The following is a 22,930-nucleotide window of genomic DNA, read 5'->3' on the forward strand; positions in this document are numbered from 1 at the left end:
ACTCTTCTATCAAAATAAAATTATAATTCTACAACAGATGATACCTAATGCACCTAAATCCCTTTGACCAATTAAAATGATCACAATTCCATTTTTTTTAATGAATTTTGGATTAATTAAGAATGATAAATAAAAATAATGGCAGCAATAAATTTGGTGAAATAATTGTAAAGCGCTTTTGTACTGTTTTACTAAAAGATTTGATAAAACTTGTGGATATAAAATTTGAATGAGATTTTTATTATTCTTTCCTCAATGAAATAAAAGTCTGTCGGTGAAAGGAATAATTTATAATCCGAAAACAAATTGGGGAACGAAAAAGAATCTGCGAGAAACTTATTTATTACTCCTAAATTTAGATGTTTTATTGAGCCCCATTAGCAAACATTTATCAGAGACTACTTTTATGGGCAAAACTCGTCAATGCAGTCCGCTATAAAATTGAAACAGGTCGAAATAATAAAAACAATCGACTACGAATAATGATCGACTATGAATTATATTAATTCAAGAAGATGGAATGTGAATCTGCTGTGTGAGACTGCAGTTAATAATCAGCGGGAGTGCATTCTCTTAAATTTGCTACCGTAATCTCTAATAAATGTGTTAGATTCCTCCTCTTGAATAAAATTGAGGACTTTGGGTAAGGTCATGAACAGGGCTGGACTTAGGCTAATTGAGGCCCGGGGCAAAAACTTCTTTGGGGGTCCCCTCTATATTAACGAAATATAGATTTTTGTAACAAATCTATAAAATATAGATTTTTTTGTTTTTTTTCATACGATAGATTAATGAAGAAGCTAACATAAAACTGATGGATTTACACTGTACTGATATTTTGTTTAAGTAAAAGTTCATTAAAGAAAGAAACTTAAAATAAACTTTCTATTCAATCCCCCCCCCCCCCTTCTGATGTGGAGGCCCGGGGCAACTGTCCCGTATGGCCCTGCCTTAGTCAAGTTCTGGTCATGAATAGCTCGAGGGCCCACATTTTTATTTTCAAACATGAGAATTGTATACTTCTTAGTACATTATATAGAAAATTGGCACTAATGCCATAACTACCTACCATTGGCGAAATTATTTATGAAAGATCATATTTTTCGTGGATATAATGTTTTTATTGAATTGAATATAACATGCGATCTTTAGCGATTGTTTTGACGATTATTCGCTAAATTGCGACTCAAGTACCAGAAAATCGAACATACGTATATTTTAGATGCCTTTTTTTCTGGTGGATTGAAATAAACATTTAATAAAGGACTACAACTGTAGTCACAAAATCACAGACCAAATTTCTTTTATCTACGTCCTTCGATTATGAGTTATCGCGTTTGCATAATGAGGAAGTACAGACCGAAAGTGAATTTATTTCACCGATTTTGTTTCAAAATTTGATAAAAATCTACGCTGTAGAAGCTAAAACTGTGAACCAAATTATTTAACTTACCCAATTTGCTACACTTTTAAATAATTGCGTTTACATGCATAAAAAAGTATAGATCGACATAAAGTCAGTCCCTTGACAGATTTGATTCGAAATTTGAGAGAATTTACACTGTAGATGATAAACCTGTGAATGAGATTTTATCCACCTAGCCTTTTACGTTTGGCAGTTATCATTGCCATTCTTTCGGATTCATAAATTTCTTGTGCATGGATTTCCTTCAAAATTTGATATAGCTTTACAAATTTGGTGTACAGAAGATATACAAAATTGCATCCGTTTCACTAAAAGCATTTTTTAATTCTTTTGTTCACAGACTGACAGGAAGACATAATTCCAAAATTATGTTTTCCGGGCTAAGAGAGATTTAAAACGAGGAGAATTATCAGAATCTCGAGTTCGAATTTATTACAGTACTTACTGCACATACGCGTACTCTTTGTATGCTGCATATATGAGAAAGTAAAAATTGTATATTTGAGATTATAAAAGCAGCAGTACAGGCGAAACTTTTATGAAGCTCTAAAGTAGTCTACCTACCCACCTATGATGGGAACAATAAATAATTGCTTTTTGGATGTTTTCACACAATGTGGGACTATTTCGAAAACAACATTTTGAGATATAATTGTTTAGATAAATAACATAGGACAAAATTCCACTTCTGCATGTTTCAAAAATAATTATCGTTATATAAATAGTTGGTCGTGTTGTGGATTGCAACTAGCAACAAATTACGTTCCTTAAATTTAATTTTTGTGACAGCAAATTTGAAATTTATAGAATCGTATTCGGGTCCTAATTGAATAAATACTTCCGTGACCATAACTTTTCATCGAGGAAAATGTATGCTTCCATAAACTGCTGGTTAATGTCTGAATAAAAACCATTTAACATGAAATTGAAATTACTTTTCGTCCTTTCACCTTTTTACAAATTCCGTTTCAGTTTCTTTATTCAAAAAAGCCATAAAACTAAAACTCAAAGATAAATCTCTCTCTTCCTTCAAATGATTTCCGCAATCGTTATCTCGACTCAAAATCATGGCTCCGGCGAAGACGGCTTGCAGGAGATTTTGTTGATCTGTAATGGCATTTTCCTGGGTTCGAAGGGAGATTTATTTGTCGTGCTCGGTATTTATTACAGCCATTTCTTGCAGTTAAGAAACTCATTTTCTTTCTGTAGGTGTTTCCAGTCAGGAAAAGAAGCCTCTTGGGCGCACTCTTACGCAACCAGCGGGCACGGAACAGTACAAGGTAAGGCCCACCAACAGGTCACATAAATTCAATATAATTTCAACTCTATTAAGACACAAATAACCTCGAACAATAAGATTTTTAAATTCCTAAAAATGCCTTGAAATATGATTGCATTTCATAAGAGAAGATTTTGCATGAAGAATGTTAAATTGGAATTATTAAAAGAAAATAGTAGGTTTCTAAGCCTATGGTATTCCAAAATGAAGATTAATACTGAGAATAGTGCATATAATTAATAATGAATGATATGTATGAACGATAACTTAAGTGTTATTTTTTAAATTTCTTTTGGAAATTCTCATAGGCCCAGCTTTGGTTGTTTTCTGACCATCAACATTTTCACGCCATTCCTGGTATTCTTGGAACTCTGAACATACATTTAATAGTCAACATCGGAGCTCAGAATTTAATTAATTAATCATAAAATTTTCACAATTTGGATGGTTTGAAACACAAAGTAGGTTTAAAATGACAAGAATGCTATTAAACCCTTGTTCAAAGGATAATCTCTCTTGCCATCTTTAGAATAAATCATGGTACTCATATCGAGCCTCATGAAACTGCAAATTTGTTTGGGAAGTTAATCTTTTTGAAACAATTAAAATCTTCAGTTCAATATAATTGTTTCTTTCAGTCAAACTATTGTTTTGGGATTTTAGCTAGAGATCCAGCCTACTGTTATATTTTAATCTTCACTGGAGAGATAACAATATCTTCATTGTTTTATTTTGATTATTATATAATTAGATAACACATTTTGTTTCAGTAATGTGCTATTCTTTTAAATCAACTATGAATTTATAGAACAGATGTGATTACATTCGGGATAATTCTGTTGAAAAAAAGACTCTAAAATAGACATATTTTTGAATTTTTGCATAAAAAGATTTGAAAAACATCTGTGAAATCAAAGTATACCAGTTAAGTAGAATTTTTTTAAAAAAAATTAGGAAAAAAGATTCATTTTTTTTTACTGAAAATAAATATAAAGCAAGAATCACTTAATTAAAGGTTAATCAAATGATTTGTTAGAAACTTTGCAGATATTTTGAATCTATTGTAACAAATTTAAATTAAATTAATCGATTATTACATAATTAATTTATGAAAATATTAAAATAGTGCATTATTTTAGAAATTTAAAATGTTTCTTGGAAGTTCTATTTCCTTTTCAAAGATGAAAGTGACGTCTTGGATTTTCTGATAAGCCCTTTGATTTCCAAAAATATGAAAAGATACATGAAGTGTGAACATATATATTCTTTAATATATAAAATTATTATATATTAAACAGCAACGTTTCCTCTATATCTCTAAGATGGTCAATGGTGTAAAGTTCTTTTAAACTAACATAGTAAAAATGAGGAATTTTAAAATCTAGATTTTAAGAGATTAAACCAAGGAAAATATTTCTTGACGTAAGAAAACGATCTGTTTCCAAAATAATTTAAAATGATAACAATTCAAATCTCCTGCAAAAGCGTCGTGTAAAGCGTATTCTGTTTAAATAATTTTTTTTAAAAAATAGAATCTGCCTCAGTATTTTTAAAAAGTTTTAATCACACTGCACAATGAATTAATTATTTAGTAAAAGGGCATCTGCAATAAGAAACATGTAGCATTTCATGAAATTATTATCTTTTGTGAAAAACTACTGTAAATTTTCTCTTAAAAAACATAAAATATTGTTTTAAAAATTGTATTTATAATCTGCTTAAAGATAAAAAAAAACTCAGATAGTTTCAATTTTTGATAAGTCAGAATGTTACATCCAAGCAATTATTAAGCAACCTTCGTTTATGGTTTGCCATCAGCAAAGCAAAAAATTCTTTTAACATTCCTGTTGTATTATTTTTTAATATTCCAGGTGCAGGCCTCAGATACGTTGGCCGGAATCGCCGCCCGGTTCGATACCACACCATCCGAACTGGCCAAGCTCAACAGACTTGCGGCCAGAATGGTGTTTCCAGGCCAAGTGAGTCATTTTTCTATTCCATTTAACAGAATAAATGACTTATAGAATGAATGCTAGCTGCTTTTATCAAGAGGTAGCAATTTCTCTAAAAGTCAAAATATGGCGTAATCAACATATATGGTTTCGGATTTTTTTAAATTTTTTTAAAAAACATTTATGATGTATTGAAAGAAACTAGGAAAGTTTACTAAAATCTGGAAATTAATTTTTTTTATAAAGAGACCGTAACGTCAATGTACTTATACATTAATTTTTTTAAGTGATGATATTTTGAGGCTGGTTATCATCCTTTTATTGGACAATGCGAGCATGCATGGTTGAAAATTCGTTCAAGCCTTATACAGGGAAGACCGTTGGGCTTAGAGTTATCACGCTTAGTACGTTAGATAATTTTCTGGTAATACGCGTTCACGAAGGAAAAAATTTTCAGAATTTGAAGTAAATATTTTGGAATAAAATTTAACTGAAGTGTTAACGTTTTTCTCATTAATTTCGGAATGTATTGTCGAGTCGTACGTATTATTAAGTCAAAAATCCTTCTTTCACGACATCAATTTAAAAAAAAATGTTTTCAGTGATATTGTAGTTACTTTCATACTCTTTGTTTTCTGGAAATTATATATATATATATATATATATATATGTGTGTGTGTGTGTGTGTGTGTGTGTGTGTGCACATGTAGAATTGTTATCACTATTAGGAAGTTTCTGTACCCCTCTAAACAGGGAGAAATGGGGATAAAAAGATATTACGCTTTTTAGCCTTTTAAAACTCGCGCAATTTTTTTAGAACTTTGTTTCATACTTTAGCTCTTCTAAAATCGTAATGCTTCCAAACAACATATTATATATATCTTATCTAGTGTTTTTTAATTTGATTTTGTTGAACAATATTTTATTTCTCTAGGTAACTTTGTTAATTTTTACTGCATTATTATATCGAGGAAACTAGGGCACGATAAAGAATGATTTAGTTTTTGTCCATTTATATTACTGAAATTTCATCACCTTACAGATACTTTTAGCGCCTCACATTGCTAGACATTAATATCTCGCAAAATGAAGTCATTGACGTTAATTCGTTGCTTATTAGATGATCGTGTATTTGACTCACCTGTTGTAATTTGTTAGGTTTTTCAAAGTGAGATCTCGCCGAGTTGGGAATATATTTATTTATTCCTTGCTGTACTTAATTATTTAAGCCAATACGCTTTTCACAATCATTATTTATTTATATCTTATTATCGTTAATTCTGCCAAAAAAATCAAGGATTTTAAGCACTTACCATCAGGGTAAGATGATTAGAATAAGTTAACGATCTCATCAACTCGCACAAAGGGATTTTTGCTATTTTCTATCTCTGGTTTATATGAATGTTTTACGTATTTTGCGTAATTTTTTTTATCTGCTTGATTTACAAACTGTTCCATAGCGCACTGAAAAACAGCTAGTCCAGCAGATAATGTTTTAATAATCTTACCTTTGGAAGATATGTTTATTGTTTATAATGGCACTTGCCATGGAAAAGCTAACTGACGAAGTCAGCGATTTTAAGCCGAGGGAGCCTCTCTTGTTTTAGTAGAGCCAACTAGGGCCAAGAGTACGTTTTAGCAATTCACGCATCACATTCGCTTGCACAACCCCTTTTTAAAGGGGGGGCACATTCACACATCTCACAGATAGAACAGATGAAGAACAACCATGCCCGAACCGGGACTCGAACCCAGGACACCCAGGTCACGGGGAGGACGCGCTACCCCTATGCCAGGACGCCGGCAGATATGTTTATTCAGGTTATCAGCAACCAAAACATTTAAAGCAACCAAGCCAAGAGTTTCGAGAAACAAACAAACAAATAATAATAATAATAGAAGATTGGTGCTAAGAAACTGAAATCTGATTCCTGTAAGAACTAAGAAACTTGTCAATTATGACATTACCATTTCAAAGCACATACAATGCAATTCTTGCATGCTGTCAGATAGATGTCTGACAGCATGGTGTTTACACTATAGAAGTTAAATCTGTGCACAGAATTTTTTCCATCTAGCTCTCTTCGCTTTGTAATTAACATGCTAACTTATATCCGAACATCCGGACTTCCTCTGTACAGATTGTACTCAATATTCGATAGAAATCTGAAAATTTGGTATTAAGACCACATACCAAATTTCAACCGTCTAGCTGAAAGAGTTTTTCAGTTATCTTTGTCACAGACAGACAGATAGACAAGCGACATTTTGTAAAAATATGTTTCTCGAACCCGGTGAGGTTCTTGGAGTTTAGTTTAGTTTAATTATATTAACGTCCCGTTGTAAAGCAACACTAGGGCTATTTTGGGACGGACCTAGTAATTATGAACCGCAGTCAGATGACGAGGACGACACCTGAGCTGGCACCCCCTCTCCACACCACACCACACCAGCGGGAGGTTCTTGGAAGACGAACTTGGAGATTCGGAAAATCTCGAGTTGACGATTACTATACTTTCTCTATATTAGGTATACGTAAATAAGTAAAGTAAAAATGTATTCAACTTTCTCTATATAAGGTATAAAGTAAAAATATATTCAACTTTTATTTTGATTGCTTATTGAAGATTAGTTATTATCTAATTTATTGGCAAGAAACATTCATTTTAATGAACTCACAACCACACCAAGTTAATAAAGGTATATCATTAATGTATGTGAATAAACTTTAACTTGGAAATAACTTATTGATGAGCAGATTTCTAGAATTGTGTGTACTACATTGGAAAGTATGGATATGAAAATTATTTTCAAGTTCCTTAAGAAATTTGTAGATATTTCCTAAGAAATCAGCTCAAATCCTTTATGTATATATACAGAATATACTTTTCTTTTTTCTCCATCTTTCCAAACATTAAGTTTTAAACTAAAATATGCAAGATCCACGAAAAAGAAATCGCGCCTTTATTTCAACATCACCAAACGGCAGTAATAGTAGTGCAAAAAGCCTTAATGGGAATTTAGAGCCGTTCCGAGTGGCCGATCCTGAAGAAAATGTACACAATGTTCCGGGAGCGCTGAACAACCTGATGACAGTAGTAACGCCAAAGATAAATATTAGTCGACTTCCTGCACTTCTGAAAGTAGTGGATGCGCAACAATTGATCTCTGTTACGATGGCACCAGGAAGGTTGGGGATAGTGTGTATGTGTGTGTGTGTAGGTTACCTTAATCTCTCTTTCTATCTGCCCCTCTCTCTCTCTCTCTCTTTTTTTTTTTTTTTTTTGTAATCTCTTCCACGAAGCAACACGCAGATGAAAGTCCAAGATGGCGTCCGCCGATCGAAATCTGAAATCTCAGCGATCTGGAAACAAGTCGGACAAGCCTAACATTTCGTGGAGAAAAAGACATGCCGGGGGCGGGAAGGTGATTGTCGGCCGACGAGGCGCCCTAAGATTCCGCGGAATCGGCGGAAAAGGGGCTGAGACGCCGCCCTGTCGGCCCCCAAAGGGACTCGTCTAGGTAATCGCGTATAACAACTGGTGACGGATGGATCCGGAAATAGAGTCGCATCGACAAATGTTCCGGATTTGTAACTCCGGAGCGAGTAAAAGGAGATAGATTGGCTATTAAATCCGGGCAGGTGAAAGTTTCACCTTTCATTCGCACCGATTCACTTTTGTTGTATCTGTTTGATCTTCTGCCGGCAATAATTGAAAGCAGAAACCAAATCAATGACTTTTAATCATCGCAAAATCTAGCAATACAGCAAGGAATATTTCTTAAGGAAGAAATGCATTTTCTCTCTCTTTAATAGCTGCCAACTTTTATTAAACGAAAATTTTTATATTATTTAGTATCAGATGTTCAGATTTTTTTTTATTTCCATCTTGGCGATATTAAATATAATCGATGCCTCTTCACTTTAGTAGTATTATATATATATATATAAACAGGATGTTCCAAAGTAGTGGAAAAAGTTTTTATTTCGCTAAATATTATATCTAGGCATATAGTTTTAACTATAAAGTTTCATTAAATAAGATTGGAAATTATATGAAATCATTTTGTTTTCTTTGGAGAATGATCGTAAAATTTTAGAAACATCAACATTTTTATACATCCCCTAATGTGTGAAAATGTCATTTAGTAAAATATCTTTCTTACCTTCATCAACGCATTCACAAGGTTTTAAGTTTCTACCCATAAAATTTGCAGAGGAGTGCTGATTCTTAAATATTGTGGACTGACCACAAATTTAGATGACAAGATTCATTTCAGAAGTGTAAATTTATTCAATACATAAAAATCGTCGTATGTAAATATTTGTCTAGTGCATCATCCAATCATCATGCCTTGAAAGAAATATTCTAATCACACACAATGTTGTACAATTTGGCTAATGGATAGTCGCAATTTCGACTTTATGTAAAAGCGAAAGAAACTGAACATTTAAGATATCTCAGAAAAGTACCGAAATATCGAACAAATTATTATTTTTTATATTTTAAATATCGAATAATATCATATTATTATTTTTTAAATATCGAAAAAAAATTATTTTTTCACATTTGTGGGCTTTCTAAAAGTGTGATACATTTTCAAACATAAAATAAACATAATAATGGCTTTGTAGAAGAATATAAACGTTTTTTCCCGAATACACAGCATTCTTCTAGGAAACGTGTTTACAGAACGGCTTAATTCTATTAACTACAAGATCCTTGCTTTTTCTGCCGAGAAATAGAAAGGATGAGGCTTTATGTATGCGATGTAGAATTTGATACTGTGGGTTGCTTATCAAGTTACCACAGTGTATTGTAGAAAGAATCAGTTCCAGAATTGAACATTCTAAATTCGGCAATGTGGAGAGTATTTAAAAGTAATAATAAGCAGCCATGCCATTATTCGGGGAGTTATATAAACAACTACATGTTCGATATCTAGTATTTTACAGTTGGGGCTTACTTTAAGCAAAATAAAATCCTTCTTTTCTGAGAAATACAATCTGTAAATACGAAAACAGAGAAATACCCCCACGAGCATTCATAAGAGCTGCAACATGGCATGGCATGAATTCAACTAATTTGTGAAGATATTCTGTAGACAGTTCACACCATGATTTCTGTATGGCAGTCCATAAAGCAATGAAAGTGCGAGGTGGTGGAGATCTCCTAAGGGCAGCATATTGCAAAACATCTCAGATATGCTCCATAATGTTCCTGTCAGGGGAATTAGGTGGCCAACAGAGGGAAAGAAACTCAGAAGAGAGCTCCTGAAGCCATTCGGCACATTATCCTGTTGGAATTGTACACATCTGGCACACATTGTACACATTTCTCTACACACAGACACGGTCATCCACCCGATACAATTGAAAACATGACTCGTCAGACCAGACAACATTTTTCTAATCATTAAGAGCCCAATGACGGTGCTGTCGAACTCAAGCAAGACGCAGAGCTTTGTGCCTCTGAGTCAACAATGGTACACGAGATGGCCTGTGGCGGAAAAAGCCAATATCAATTAGGATACGTTGCACAGTGCATGTGCTGTCACTTGTTGATGGGCCTTCATTCAAATCCGCAGAAATTTGGGGAAGTGTTGAACGTTTATCTCGTGTAATGATTCTTTTCAGCCGTTGGTGATCTCGTTCTATTAAGCTCTTTTTCTAGCAGCACCGCCGTTAGAGATTTGGAGCTTTACTGGAAACCTGATATTCATGGTACACCCTTGAAATGATTTCATCGCTACTTAGGAAATGCTGTGCTCCATCTTTCTTGCGCCGACGATTAGACCCCGTTGAAAATCACTTAAATCTTGATAACCTGCCATTGTAATAGCAAGAATCGATGTGATAGGCTCTTCAGAACACCTTTTGTCTTATACAAACACTGGCTATAGCATCGCGTTACGCTGATTGATTGAACACCCTCCACTATTTACATACGACCTACTATACCATATATATATATAAATGGGTGCAGTTTGGAATAAATTATATCATAAAAAGAGATCCTAAAATGTGCTAATTTTCTTTCTATTATGGAAAACAATGTATGTTAGCTGGATATTTGAATGATACAAAAAAAGTAAAGAAAAATACGTTCTCAAATAGATGTATTTTCTTCGAATGAATGAATGAAATAAATATAAAATAAAAAAAGAAGGTGGTTAAGATGAAGTAATAAAAAGTTTCAAATTAAAAAAAAAGATTCCCATTGCGAGAACTTCGCTATTGTTAAAAAATTTTTAAAGCCCCAGTTTCAAATTTGAGATTAAATTCAGACAGTTTCAAGTGAGATATAAGTTTCAAGTAATTCATAATTTAAATACTGATACCGAATTATTGGTCCATAAGGTTTAATACTAATTCTTTCGCAATATTAAATGCTTGTATAAGATAATGAATAATCAGCAAGGAAAATTAGCTACATATTATGAAATAAAGGGGTGAATAATAAATTTTAAATGTAAGGAGTGCTGCAACTCTAATGGTAGCCCAATGGCAGAGTTGTCATTTAGCAAAACAAATTAGTCCATCCAAAAGTGAGTTCTGTTTTGAAATCTTGCCATTTTAAAATAGCAGCGATATATTGAATTAAGAAATCCAGGACAAATTTCATATCATCGCTATTGAGCAGTGGCCACCAGATTTCAAACGAGTGCCTTACCTTTTATAACTGCCTTCTTATTAAACAAACCAGATTTCCTCTTAGCTGTAATGGCATGGACCTTTGAGGATTTGATAAATCTCTGCACACAAAATTAAATAAGTTTTTACATAAAACTATTATAACACAAAACTAAATATTGAAAGGACATTAATATTTATCTAATTGAAACATCCCTTTCACATGGTTCAAGGAAATTAAGTACACCTTTCACTGAATCAGTGTTTCTTTCTACGTCTACCCCCCTCTCCCCCAAAAAAGACTTAATAATTAGTTCTAAAACTTAACGTACCTTTGTTCTTTATTTCAGAATATTTCTTTAAAATAAGTTTATAATAATCAATAATAAACTGTTTTTAAGCATTTTATTTTTGCGAAACCTCTCTCTTTATATGTAAACTATTTTTCAAGAAAATGTATGATGCATCGCATCAAATAGATGAACATAGTAACAATTAAATAAAAATTTGTTTTCGAGTTAACATTTCAACCTTTTTTCGATTAAACCTGGAGCGATGGCTTAGGTATAGATTAACAATGTCATAAAGCTGCTTAGAATATCTAAGTGTCAGTGAAGGATTTTAAGCATATGAAGCCACAAAATTGCTTTTCGGCCCGTCTTCCTACTTATTTGAGTAAATCAATGCTTACACAGCACTGCGATGTGCATGGAAGGAATTTTAAGTTCTCTAGTGACAATGCAAGAAAAAAAAAACCACTCACTGTTCATTGGTACTAGAGAACAAAATATATAGTTGTTTTTTAGATGGCCTTCATGGGTATTTACTTTTGCTTTAATTCAAAACTTACTTTTTAACGTTATGGAAGCATTCATCAAGAACATAAGTAGCTCATAAAAATCAAACATTTATATTTTTTATTCAGAAATGTTTTTTTAATATCAACGACATCTCCTTATAACCTAAATTTTGTGTTAATATGGATTATGAATTGATACCAAATTTGGCATTTATGTTTTTTACGAATTTGAAACTAAGAATATTGACTCTAAAATGTTGCCAAAATTCCACGGAGTTGAAAAAGGGAATGATGCCTCAGTTAGTAACTACTGGAACTAGAAATTTGACCTCTTTATTGAAAATATTTCCTTTCAATACTTTGGTCAAGACTTTAGTAAAAAATACCAATTCGAAAATGTGTTAAATGCGAAATTTGGCGAATGAATGATGGTATTAAAATCTGCCAATCAGCCTACAAGCATTCCATATATAAGGAAAGGGAAAATGTTTCGATTCGTTCGCCCCCATCCTCTAACGAAAAGATGACGTTCAGAAAGATGAAGACAATTGTAAGCTGGTCCTTTGTATCTTTGAAGTAGCATATTATTCTACGCAAAATTTAGAAATGTTTTACAGTGTTTTACAATTCGACCTCTTGCAGAGGGCTTAGAGATTAAAACCTGCCATCAAAAGATGCATTTCATTACGTTTTGTTATAAAATGCATGAATTTCTACAGTTGTCTACATTGGGAAAAACCTTAAATAATTCAAAGTCAAATAGCCAATCAAATAAAAAAGTAAGCCATAGTTTATAAGAAATCAAGATGTTCAGAAAGACCTCTCCCTCTCCGAAAAAAAAAAAAAAATCCTCAGATCCATAAAAAATTTTCATAAAAAAAAAATCAAAGCGATTCTTTGAAAAACTCCATAAGAATTACAATTTAGTTTTCTAGTAAGTTGAAACTTATGATGCCAATAACCTTGAAGTCCCATCAGGTCAACAAGGTTTCTGAACGGAACCAGGAAACTGACAGACAAATGTAATATTAAAATAAAATGAAGAGATTCACTTAACACTTTTCCGGAGTTTGTTTTTATTTTTTTTGTCATACTACTTATAAATATCATTAAATATCTTACGAAAAATTTTACGAATATATGGCATTTGAAAATTTATTAAATAATTGTATTTGCAATAGGAATGTCCAGTGATAAAGAACTTTTAAATTCAAGTACTCCATGAACACGCATCGGCTTACAGGACCTCAGAGATTTTAATTTAGATTTATCTAGTTTGAAATCGAAGTTAGAATTGACGATTCTGTTAAATGGTTTACATCTAAGATAACGGATTAAACATTTCTTTTTTTTTATTTTAAAATGTTGTTTTAAGGCGACTTTTATACGTCGGATTACACTTTTATTTAATGCTTGAAAGTATTTTTGTCATGCTGCTCGTATGAATAGTAAACATGAGTAGATTGCTACCGTAGAATTTAAGACAAATCATCTTTATCCTATTATATTATATCATTAATCTTTTTATTGCGAAAAATTCACGGGCGTTATTTGTCATTTTTTAGTTGATATTTAATAAAGATATATTTAATATCAACAGTGTATTCACATGAAAAGTTACTTAAAGACAAGCTATTACTTATTTGCACAAAATTGACTAAATTTTCAAAATCACTACAGATGAAATTTTAATCCAGAGAAAAAAATAAACGAAATTCGAGTAATTTAGATTTAAATGCGAAGTAGATATCCATTTTTTTCCTTGCTTGATTTCTCACCCTGCACTCTAAGAAGAGGTAAGGAAATCAACATAACATGTTTATGAAATATCTAACTTTGAAATGAAACACTATTAAACCAATCAAAAAATAATTTTGAAAAATGTTCGCGTTAAAACCACGACTTCTTTTAAAACTGTCACTTTCGATAAGTACGCTTAAATGTTGAAGAGGGGTAAGGAAAAAGTTTGCTACTTGCATGCACTAGTTAAGGAGTCAAAAGGATAAAATGAAGCCGAGTCTCTTTAGCTATAATTTCTCACTTTTTTACTGGAGAGACAGAAAAAAAAATCTCGAATTTGAAGCATTTCTATTCCCCATTTATAACAGTTTTCCATTCATAAATATTTCAGTTGATAAAATCTCATTTACGATTGAATTGAAAAGGGATTGGGATATGTAATACGAATGAGAAATGCGCTTTTTTCGCTCATGCCGGCGGTTTTTTCCCCCTCATCTGAAAAGAAGGACTGAGGGAAAAAGGAGGGGGGTTGAGAAGGAGAGAAAAACGGAAAATTCAATTCCTTCTTGCATCTGAAATAAGTGACGGTTGGAAATAAAGGGGAAAAAATTGGATTTGGAATATTTATTCATCTTCCGAGAACTTTCTGGTGAATGTCCAATCTAAGTAAAAACCATAAGCCAGTTTTAAACCTCTTTCTTTTAAGAAAGAGCATGCAGAATCGTCAGAACTGCTTCATAAATAAGTCAACCATTTTTACTGTTCGATGTTCCTTTTTAAACTCTATTAGAAGAATCAACAGAAAATTCTTGAAAACATTTTTAAAAGGCGTCTGGTATTTTATAACTAGAATAATCGTAAAGGGTATTTTATAACCGGAATGATACTAAAATGCTGTAACATATTAAATTTATTACAATATTATGCATTGTGTTTAGCTTGTGACATATTTAGAGATGTGGCAAGAAAATAACCAGAATAATGTTTTAAAATTTTCACACTTAATTTTTACAATTTTGGATTGCGTTTAGCTTGTTTCAACGCCATTGTATTATTTCTTATGCACTAATTTGTTCTTGATCTCACCTGTGACATCACTGCCCTTACGAAAGAGAATTTGAAGACATGTGATGAGGCTATCTCTGATTGGGTTTTGTTATGTGACATTTTTTTAAAACAATGATTAAAAGAAAAAAAAATTTAAAGAAACTTATTTAATTTTTTACTACTGATTTTTGTAAAATTTTATAATTAATTCCAGAAAAAATGTATTACCTTGTACAAAATAACTTTCCTGTTATCAGAAAATAAGTTCAATTTATGACGCTTTCTTGTTTGAAAATGAGTTAATTGATTATTTATGTTTCTTCTGCTACAGCTTCTTTATGTTCCGGAGAAAAAGAACAAAGAAACAGAGACAGGGGATGATCAGGAATCATCTGACACTCTTTTACCACCTCAGGTAAAATATTCTTTCGGTGCTCTCTGCGTCAAACTATTAATGCATATATGATAACGGGATATTTTCGGCTACCTGAATTCCTGTAAAGAAATATGATGCTATTTAACAATCTGTCACTTTCGATTTATGAAGAATAAACATGAGTTTTTATGAGATCTAGATTTAACATAAAATCTGGAAAGTTTTTGATGACTTTTATATAATATTTAGTTCATGAATTTAAATATGATACCCCGAAAAGTTTACAAAAAAATTATCTTGGTTGTATAAATATAACTTCTCCCATTTTTAATAGATGGCGTTAGTAGTACTGCTTACCACAAACAAATCGAAAAGTCGCATTTGAAAGATTTGACAAAAAAAATTATGTACGATCTCTGGTTAATATTAAAAAAATTATTTTTTTAGTTTAGAAAATATGTCGAGTTTTGTGCCAATCAAATCAAATTTGCAGGGAGCTCTGTTACATTACTTTATTGCAAAGAAAACTATAGCATAAATATATTGGCTGCTGTTGGACATTTATGTGAAAAATATCCGATCAATTACAACTTGCAAAAAATTATTGTCGGCGATTTAAACTCACTATTTCAATACACATGAAAAGGACAATACTAAAGGCGAAAGCTTATTATGAACTGTTGCAACCCAATCAAACTATAAATGGCAAATGACGCAAGCAAACGTTAATCAACTTGAACGATCCATTGAAGGAAAAACGTCCAGAATATAGTGGAAACAATTTTATTTCAATATAGCAATTTTTACCAACATGTTAATAGACCAGTAAAACAAATTTTTGAATAATTTTGCTAAAATGTATAGTCTTATTTGCGGTATTCACAAGGTATTGCTCCTTAAGACTACTATTTGACTGAGTCTATGTAGAGTAAGTACGCTTTCTGGATAGAAGTTCAATTCTCACTCAGTCATCAAAAATTGGCTTGATTACTGAATTTCAACTTTTTTTCTTCTTCCTGGAATAATTTTTTGGTCGAGAGATCGAAAATCATTATAGGAGATGATATTTTGAATAACTCGCTCTTGAACATTTATATACCGAATAATTCTCGGAAGAAGCTGACGAAGAAAATTTAAAAATTCTTACTCAGAATGATTAATACAGTGTCACTGAGGAACATATTTTCGTGATTTTGAAAATTTCTCATATTTAATTTAAATTAAATTTAATATAACCTATACTGAAAAAAATAAAAGATTATTTCTTTGATTTTTTCATTGATTATAGCGAGGATTTATTTTGCTTGTCTTCCTCGAGTGTTTACCACCCTTATTATTTATTGTTATTCCATTCCTGTTAATTCTGGAAGCAATACTACCAGCCAGGGAAAAAAAATTATGGATTTGTCATTCATCTCGAAAAAAGCCAAGAACAAATAAAATTTTCTTCTTCAACAAAAGAGGGGGAGTTACCAATTTTCTATCAGTTTTCGTTGTGTGTTTTAGAGGAGAATGTCATTAAATTCTACAATTATTACTTATTAAATTTCAAAGCTTTTGATTCCTAATTACAAATTAAGTTAGGGCAATAAATATAACAAACAATTTTCCCATGACAAACAATTTATTTCAGCAAGGTCTCGTACTTCCAGTAATTGTCATGTTTTGCATTGCAGGATGACCAGGAGAGGAGGCCGAGTGTCACGGATGCCCTGCGCATTCCCTACAGACGTGCCAGCGAGAGAGCGCACAGATTCCTGAAAGTCAAGGCGCGACATTTCACGGATGGGCAGGTGATTCATCTCTCCAACAAAACAATAATTCAGTATTTTTTGTATAGTATCTTAAATTTTGGGATCTGCTATCGGAAGAAAAATCTATTAAAGCGTAGAAGAAGAAGAAGAATTAGATTATTGATTATGCACTATCGCTATGGTAATCCAGCGTTAGAATCCACAGAAAAATGGGGGTTAATGAACTTCCTACAACTACAACTACTGAGCTGTATGAATCCTTCCTTAGATGGATCAAATAAATGTCTGGGAAGTGTTAAAGTTTTAGAATTATATTGGGAATTTCTGATTAACTGCTGCAATCTATCCATAAACCAATAAATACATTTTATAGGTTATAAGAAAATTTCTCTCTACTGTAACATCTTATGTGAGTAGTAGCGCACGGCATCATATCTTAGAATGGATATGTAATTCTCACCTACATATCTGCTTTTTTTCCATACATTAATGAAATAATGTACATTTTCGCATAACCTCATACATATATACTTCTTAAAATACTTATTTGTTATCATTTAGAAATTTTAATTTAAGAATGTTTAAGTAATTACTTTACAAAAAATTTCAATAGTGCGATAAATACCATAACAAGTATTAATCTTGGTAGAATTAATGTAATCCATCCCTGTTGACATTATTCTTATAATTCCCTTTTTTGAATCAATAACTGGCCTCTTTTTACAGTTCACCATCTTCGTCATTGCGATGTTTCGCGCAGACGGTCGGCACGATATACTGTTTAGTTTAGTTTAGTTTAGCTATATTAACGTTCCGTTGTAAAGCAACACTAGGGCTATTTTGAGACGGACCATGATGATTTTGAGATGACAATTACGACACCTGAGCTGGCACCCCCTCTCCACACCGCTCCACACCAGCGGGAGGACGTTTGGTCTGAAGGATATAACGTGCAACAGACCCCCTTACACGACGGTTCTTCGCTGGAATCGGGTCATAAACCTGAAACCCTACGGCTCACAAGCCGAGACCTTACCACCAGGCCACAACGGCTTCCTGAATTACGTGGATAACAAATAAGGAAATGCGACAGTTTATCGCTATCAGTTCATAGAGTTCTTACTAAGTGAATATTAATGAAAAAAAAAATGGAAGTCCACTTTAAAATTTGTTTTATTTTCTAATCTACAGTATAATAAAAAATAGTAATAATAGTGAGGCTGAAAGAGCTACTAAAAGCTATTTTACCAAAATAAATAAGTAGACAAAATAAAAACATGATAGTTGAGAGTTTTATACAGTTGGCTGAGATTCAAAAAAGTCTAGACACTCTTTTTCCAAAAGTTAGTATTAGAAAAATGCAGCCTATGATAAAAAATACCATTAAAATGTAATATTTCGATAGGGTACAATCTTACTTATGATGGATTCAGTCCTTTACTATTGACTATTATAAAATTTCGATTTCTTCAAATTTTTGTCCACCAAAATTCACATTATTCATGCAACCTGGAATTTTTTTCTGTCGATTCTGTTTTTTTTAAAAATCGAATTTTAGTACACAGACATGCCATATCGAGATAAAATTATAAGAGGAGAGGTTAATAAATTATCATAATGATGAAAATTCTGTAAGACTTCGGAAAAGGAATGTTTTAATTCTTTTGTTACCATTCAAAATTCCTTGAAAATAGAGAGAAACGTCCTGTGTTAAAATGATTAGTTGACGATGCAATTATTGATCATATATCGGTACCAAACACATTAAATCCAGACGCTGAAAGGAAAAAATCATTTCGAGAAGATTTGTATTTTAAGAAAATACACATCAAAATAGCATTTATAAAGAACCTATTTCAATGCCGATAGCTCTTTCTTTACACTATTATAATAAAACTAAATGTTTGCTAATATAACTACAACAGCATAATAACGACTGAAAATAGCAAAAAATAAAGCTACAAATGTCTTAAAAATATCATGTCATAAATGGCAGTTATGAATTATTGATGATGTCGTGTCCGCGCTACCACGGAATGGGGGTGCAGTAGCTTCTGAGGGTAAAGACCCCTGAGCATCCGAGGGCAGAAGTCTGACTTCTAGCTCATATGAAGATGAAACTCACACATTCGCTTGCACAACCCCTTTTAACAGGGGGGGGGGCACATTCACACACCTCACAGATAGAACACAGATGAAGAACAACCATGCCTGAACCGGGATTCGAACCCGGGACGCCCAGATCACGGGGAAGAGTTATGAATTATTAAAATTAGATTTTAACAAATTTTAGTCCAGTTGCGAAGATATCAGATTTTATGAATTTATTATCTGAACATAATAATATTATACGAACTCATAAATTCAAAATTTTGCAAGTCGATAAAATATTGCTCTACTTGCATAATTATGGCTATGCAAATAGGGCATCAAAAGCAATTTTCAATTCATAGCCTTAAACATTTTTCCTAAGGAATAATTCCAGAATTTCAATTGGTTGGAGCAAAAATGCCGACTTTCAGTTTAGAAATTTACATTGACTTTTTTCCCTTTATACATCTTTTTTGTTGGCAGGGTGTCGTGTCTGGAGTCCTCATCATCACTCCCAATGCCGTAATGTTCGATCCCAATGTATCCGACCCCCTGGTTATTGAGCACGGTGTGGAGAGCTATGGCGTCATTGCACCCCTCGACATGCTCATGAGAGTTGCCATCTATTTCGACATCGCCCATATGAAAGTGCAACACGCTGCTCAAGATGCCGAAGCCAGGTATGTAAATCTTTTAATGGTTTAATCTTAATTGGTTTAGCCTCATAGCAATGACAGACGGTTTATGGTATATGGGTAATTTTCATTGAAACGCGGTGAAGGCTTGTGATAAACTGATTTTTGTTGCGCGATGCATTATTGCATGCTTTGAAGTGAGTGGAAGTTTTGAAGCATTCACAAAAAGGAGAGCTTTAAAATTAAAAAAAAAAAAGCCTCATGCTAAAATATTTAACACTTAGCATAGCTGGAAGTAAATGAATGCTTGGAATGGTTGATTTCAGTTAATATCTCTTGCTTCTTTGACAGACAATATTAACGAGATTAAACGATTATGTCCATTATCGCCACCTAACTTTCTTTTACTCAAGGACAAAATTTGATATTTTTTTTTACCGGAGACCGATTCAGGTTAAAATAAGATTTTAATATGGATTTTTAATATGGATATGGCAATGGCTAAGTCTAAATTCGGTCTAATAGTGTCTAAAAGTTGACCTGCTATGGTGGACGGGTTACTATCAAGTATTAATCACACGCCACAAGGTGTATAGAAAACGAAGCAACTTTCAATATTGTCCTTCTAACTGATCATCAAGAATATTGGCCTAGATTCTACTGTTCGGATGGTGACCTGTTTTGCATATTATGTTTTTATATTCTTTGGCAAATATCATCAAATTCTATCAAAAAATCATCAAAATTTTACGTGCTTATACTTTTTGTTGCAAGTGTTCGCGAGAGACATTCTCCTGTAACTGTTTATGTCAGTATGAGAGACTTTTAGAATTAAATATGCATTCTGCTTATTAGTAATTTTCTCCTATTTGCATCTTAACAAAAGAAAAAAAATGTCTATCTGAAATATAATTACTCTTTAATGATATACTTTTTTTATTCCAGTTTATTGTAAATCTTTCAAAAATTGTAAATTATTATTTGTAACCTGTTTAGTCCAAATATCGAGTGAGTTCATTTCTGTCTATTTCTGATAGGCCCAAAGTAGACGTATACTATGGTAAAATGATCGACGTTGAAGACACATCTGCTGATGAAGAGAACGATACAGTTCCCCCATTACATGCGAAGGCCCCTTCCATAGAGATCGATTCCACAGCAGAAAAAAAGCTTCCCGAGACACCTCCTGCTTCAGAAGAAGACATTTCTCAGACCACCCCAGAACCCATAGTTCCTGAACCCGCTCCTCTTACTGAAATCATTCCTCCGCAGAAAGATACTCCTCCTCCTGAAAGCCAGTCACTTACTAAAGGTAAGAATTATAGAAAATTGCTTATTTATTCATAATAAGCAATTACAAATTTACAAGTTTCCCTTAAGTTTTATGATCATTAGCAGTTGCAACGAAGCAATCATTCGGCTATTAAGTTTAGCGTGATTAAAGTAACATTACGTTTTGAATCTTTTTGAAAACAATTTCATGTGGTCATTTTGAAATGGAGTCAGGCGAATCTAAGTAACCTTTCAATCTTTAAAATTTAAAGCTAGAGCAGTGGGAGAGCATTTAGCTCCATGGAACTTAATGTGCAACTGGTTCTAGTACATGCTAGTTCTTTGTTGAGAATATATCTAGAACCCACGGTCCCCTTGTACTGAAACCATTGTCCTCAATCCGACGTGGCCCTACCTGGGTACCTAAAATTTGCTGTTAGAATGTAAATGTTCATATATATTTATGTTTTGAAAACTAGTAAATATCATGCAAATTGCTATGCTTTGATATTTGCTTTAGGGTCTATCATTGACATGTTTGTCAACATTTCTCAACTAACGAAAAAGAAATCGACAATTCATCACAAGACCACAACGTGCAAACTTTGAGTGACTGGTTACCAAGCACCGCAATCAAATATGCCTATTTATAACAAGTAATTCCTCCTGCATTCAAGAGTTTTCATCTGTCAATGGAAATAGGTTTAATGACAAGTTTTCTTCTCTCCTCAACTTCAAGGAAAAATTCGCAAGATTTTTTAAATTTATTTTTCCGTGATATACGAAAAATTATTTCTTGTTTCCAGATGTATTTCTTTATATACAGAGTCAAACAAAATTTTATTAAGAATAGAAAGGAATTTTATTAATTAAGAATATTTGATAACTTCATATTGAAATATTTCAACTCATGGATATTTCTGAATTTGTTCTTGAGCGCTATTATCACTGGATTTGAAAGAAAATTTCTGAAAGTTCTACAATTCAGCAATTTTTCCTGCAAGAGTCCCATTTGGAGATGTGATCCTAAATAATACTAAACTTCCTAAACTATGGGCGAAAATTTCAACGAAACATTCTTCCGCCAATCTTCGACGACATGAATAAATAAAAATTATTTACAAAATTATCTCTGTTCGAAACAATATTAATATAATTTTCCAAACTAATAAAATTTATTTTCCTTTGTAATAATGTAATACTTTAATGGATTGTTTAAAAGTTTCTTAAAAATTTTCACATGGCGATCTCTTTCTTCACTATTGTAACAAAAAAAAAGCTATCTTACGTCCATGAGACCATTTTGCAGTGAACACAGAATTGTAAAATAAATATGGGGAAAAAAAGTACTGGGTTGAAATATTTTTAAAAATAATTATTAATAATTTTAATACTTATTTAAAATTAGTTATTAAATTTATTAAATAATTTCAGCAATTTTAATTTTTATAAATCTGAATGTTTTTTAAAGTTATTTTTCACAATTTTTTTGGCACTTTGTCAAAGATGTTCGTTCAACTGCTCTTCATTTTTTGACGCGTGTATGCCAATGGATGTCGATACTCTGACACAAAAAGAAAGATAAATCGAAAATATTGATTAATAATAACGAGAAAGATATCCCATCAGAAATGAGAGATTTCAAATGATTCATTTTGGGATACGATTATTTCTGAAATATATTTGCTTGGATATGTTGAAAAATCTCAGAGAACCTCCTAAGAGAGATTTATGACCCCAATATAGTTTTTTTTTGTTATACCATGCAGGGTCTGGAATCTCAGTTGGGTTGAAGTTGAGGTTGGGGTTTAATGGCACAAGAGCCTATCTTGGCTAAACTGCGCCACACATATTTCTCAGTTGAGACTTTGGTCTATGTTACAACGCATATATAGGGAAGAAAATCTAAATAAATTATTTTAGGC

General features: G+C 32.4%; 1 protein-coding gene across 1 annotated transcript in view; it reads left to right on the forward strand.

The window, feature by feature from the left end:
- Positions 1 to 22,930, forward strand: part of LOC129965360 (nuclear receptor coactivator 7-like) — a 131,985-nt gene that overhangs the window by 42,962 nt on the left and 66,093 nt on the right. The window contains exons 5-10 of the mRNA XM_056079189.1: positions 2,636 to 2,706; positions 4,577 to 4,684; positions 15,209 to 15,292; positions 16,930 to 17,046; positions 19,582 to 19,778; positions 20,771 to 21,045. Of these exons, the coding sequence (XP_055935164.1) occupies positions 2,636 to 2,706; positions 4,577 to 4,684; positions 15,209 to 15,292; positions 16,930 to 17,046; positions 19,582 to 19,778; positions 20,771 to 21,045 (852 nt within the window). The remainder of the gene's footprint in view (positions 1 to 2,635; positions 2,707 to 4,576; positions 4,685 to 15,208; positions 15,293 to 16,929; positions 17,047 to 19,581; positions 19,779 to 20,770; positions 21,046 to 22,930) is intronic.

The sequence above is a fragment of the Argiope bruennichi genome, chromosome 4 (assembly GCF_947563725.1).
Source record: "Argiope bruennichi chromosome 4, qqArgBrue1.1, whole genome shotgun sequence".
Taxonomy (NCBI): Eukaryota; Metazoa; Arthropoda; class Arachnida; order Araneae; family Araneidae; genus Argiope; species Argiope bruennichi.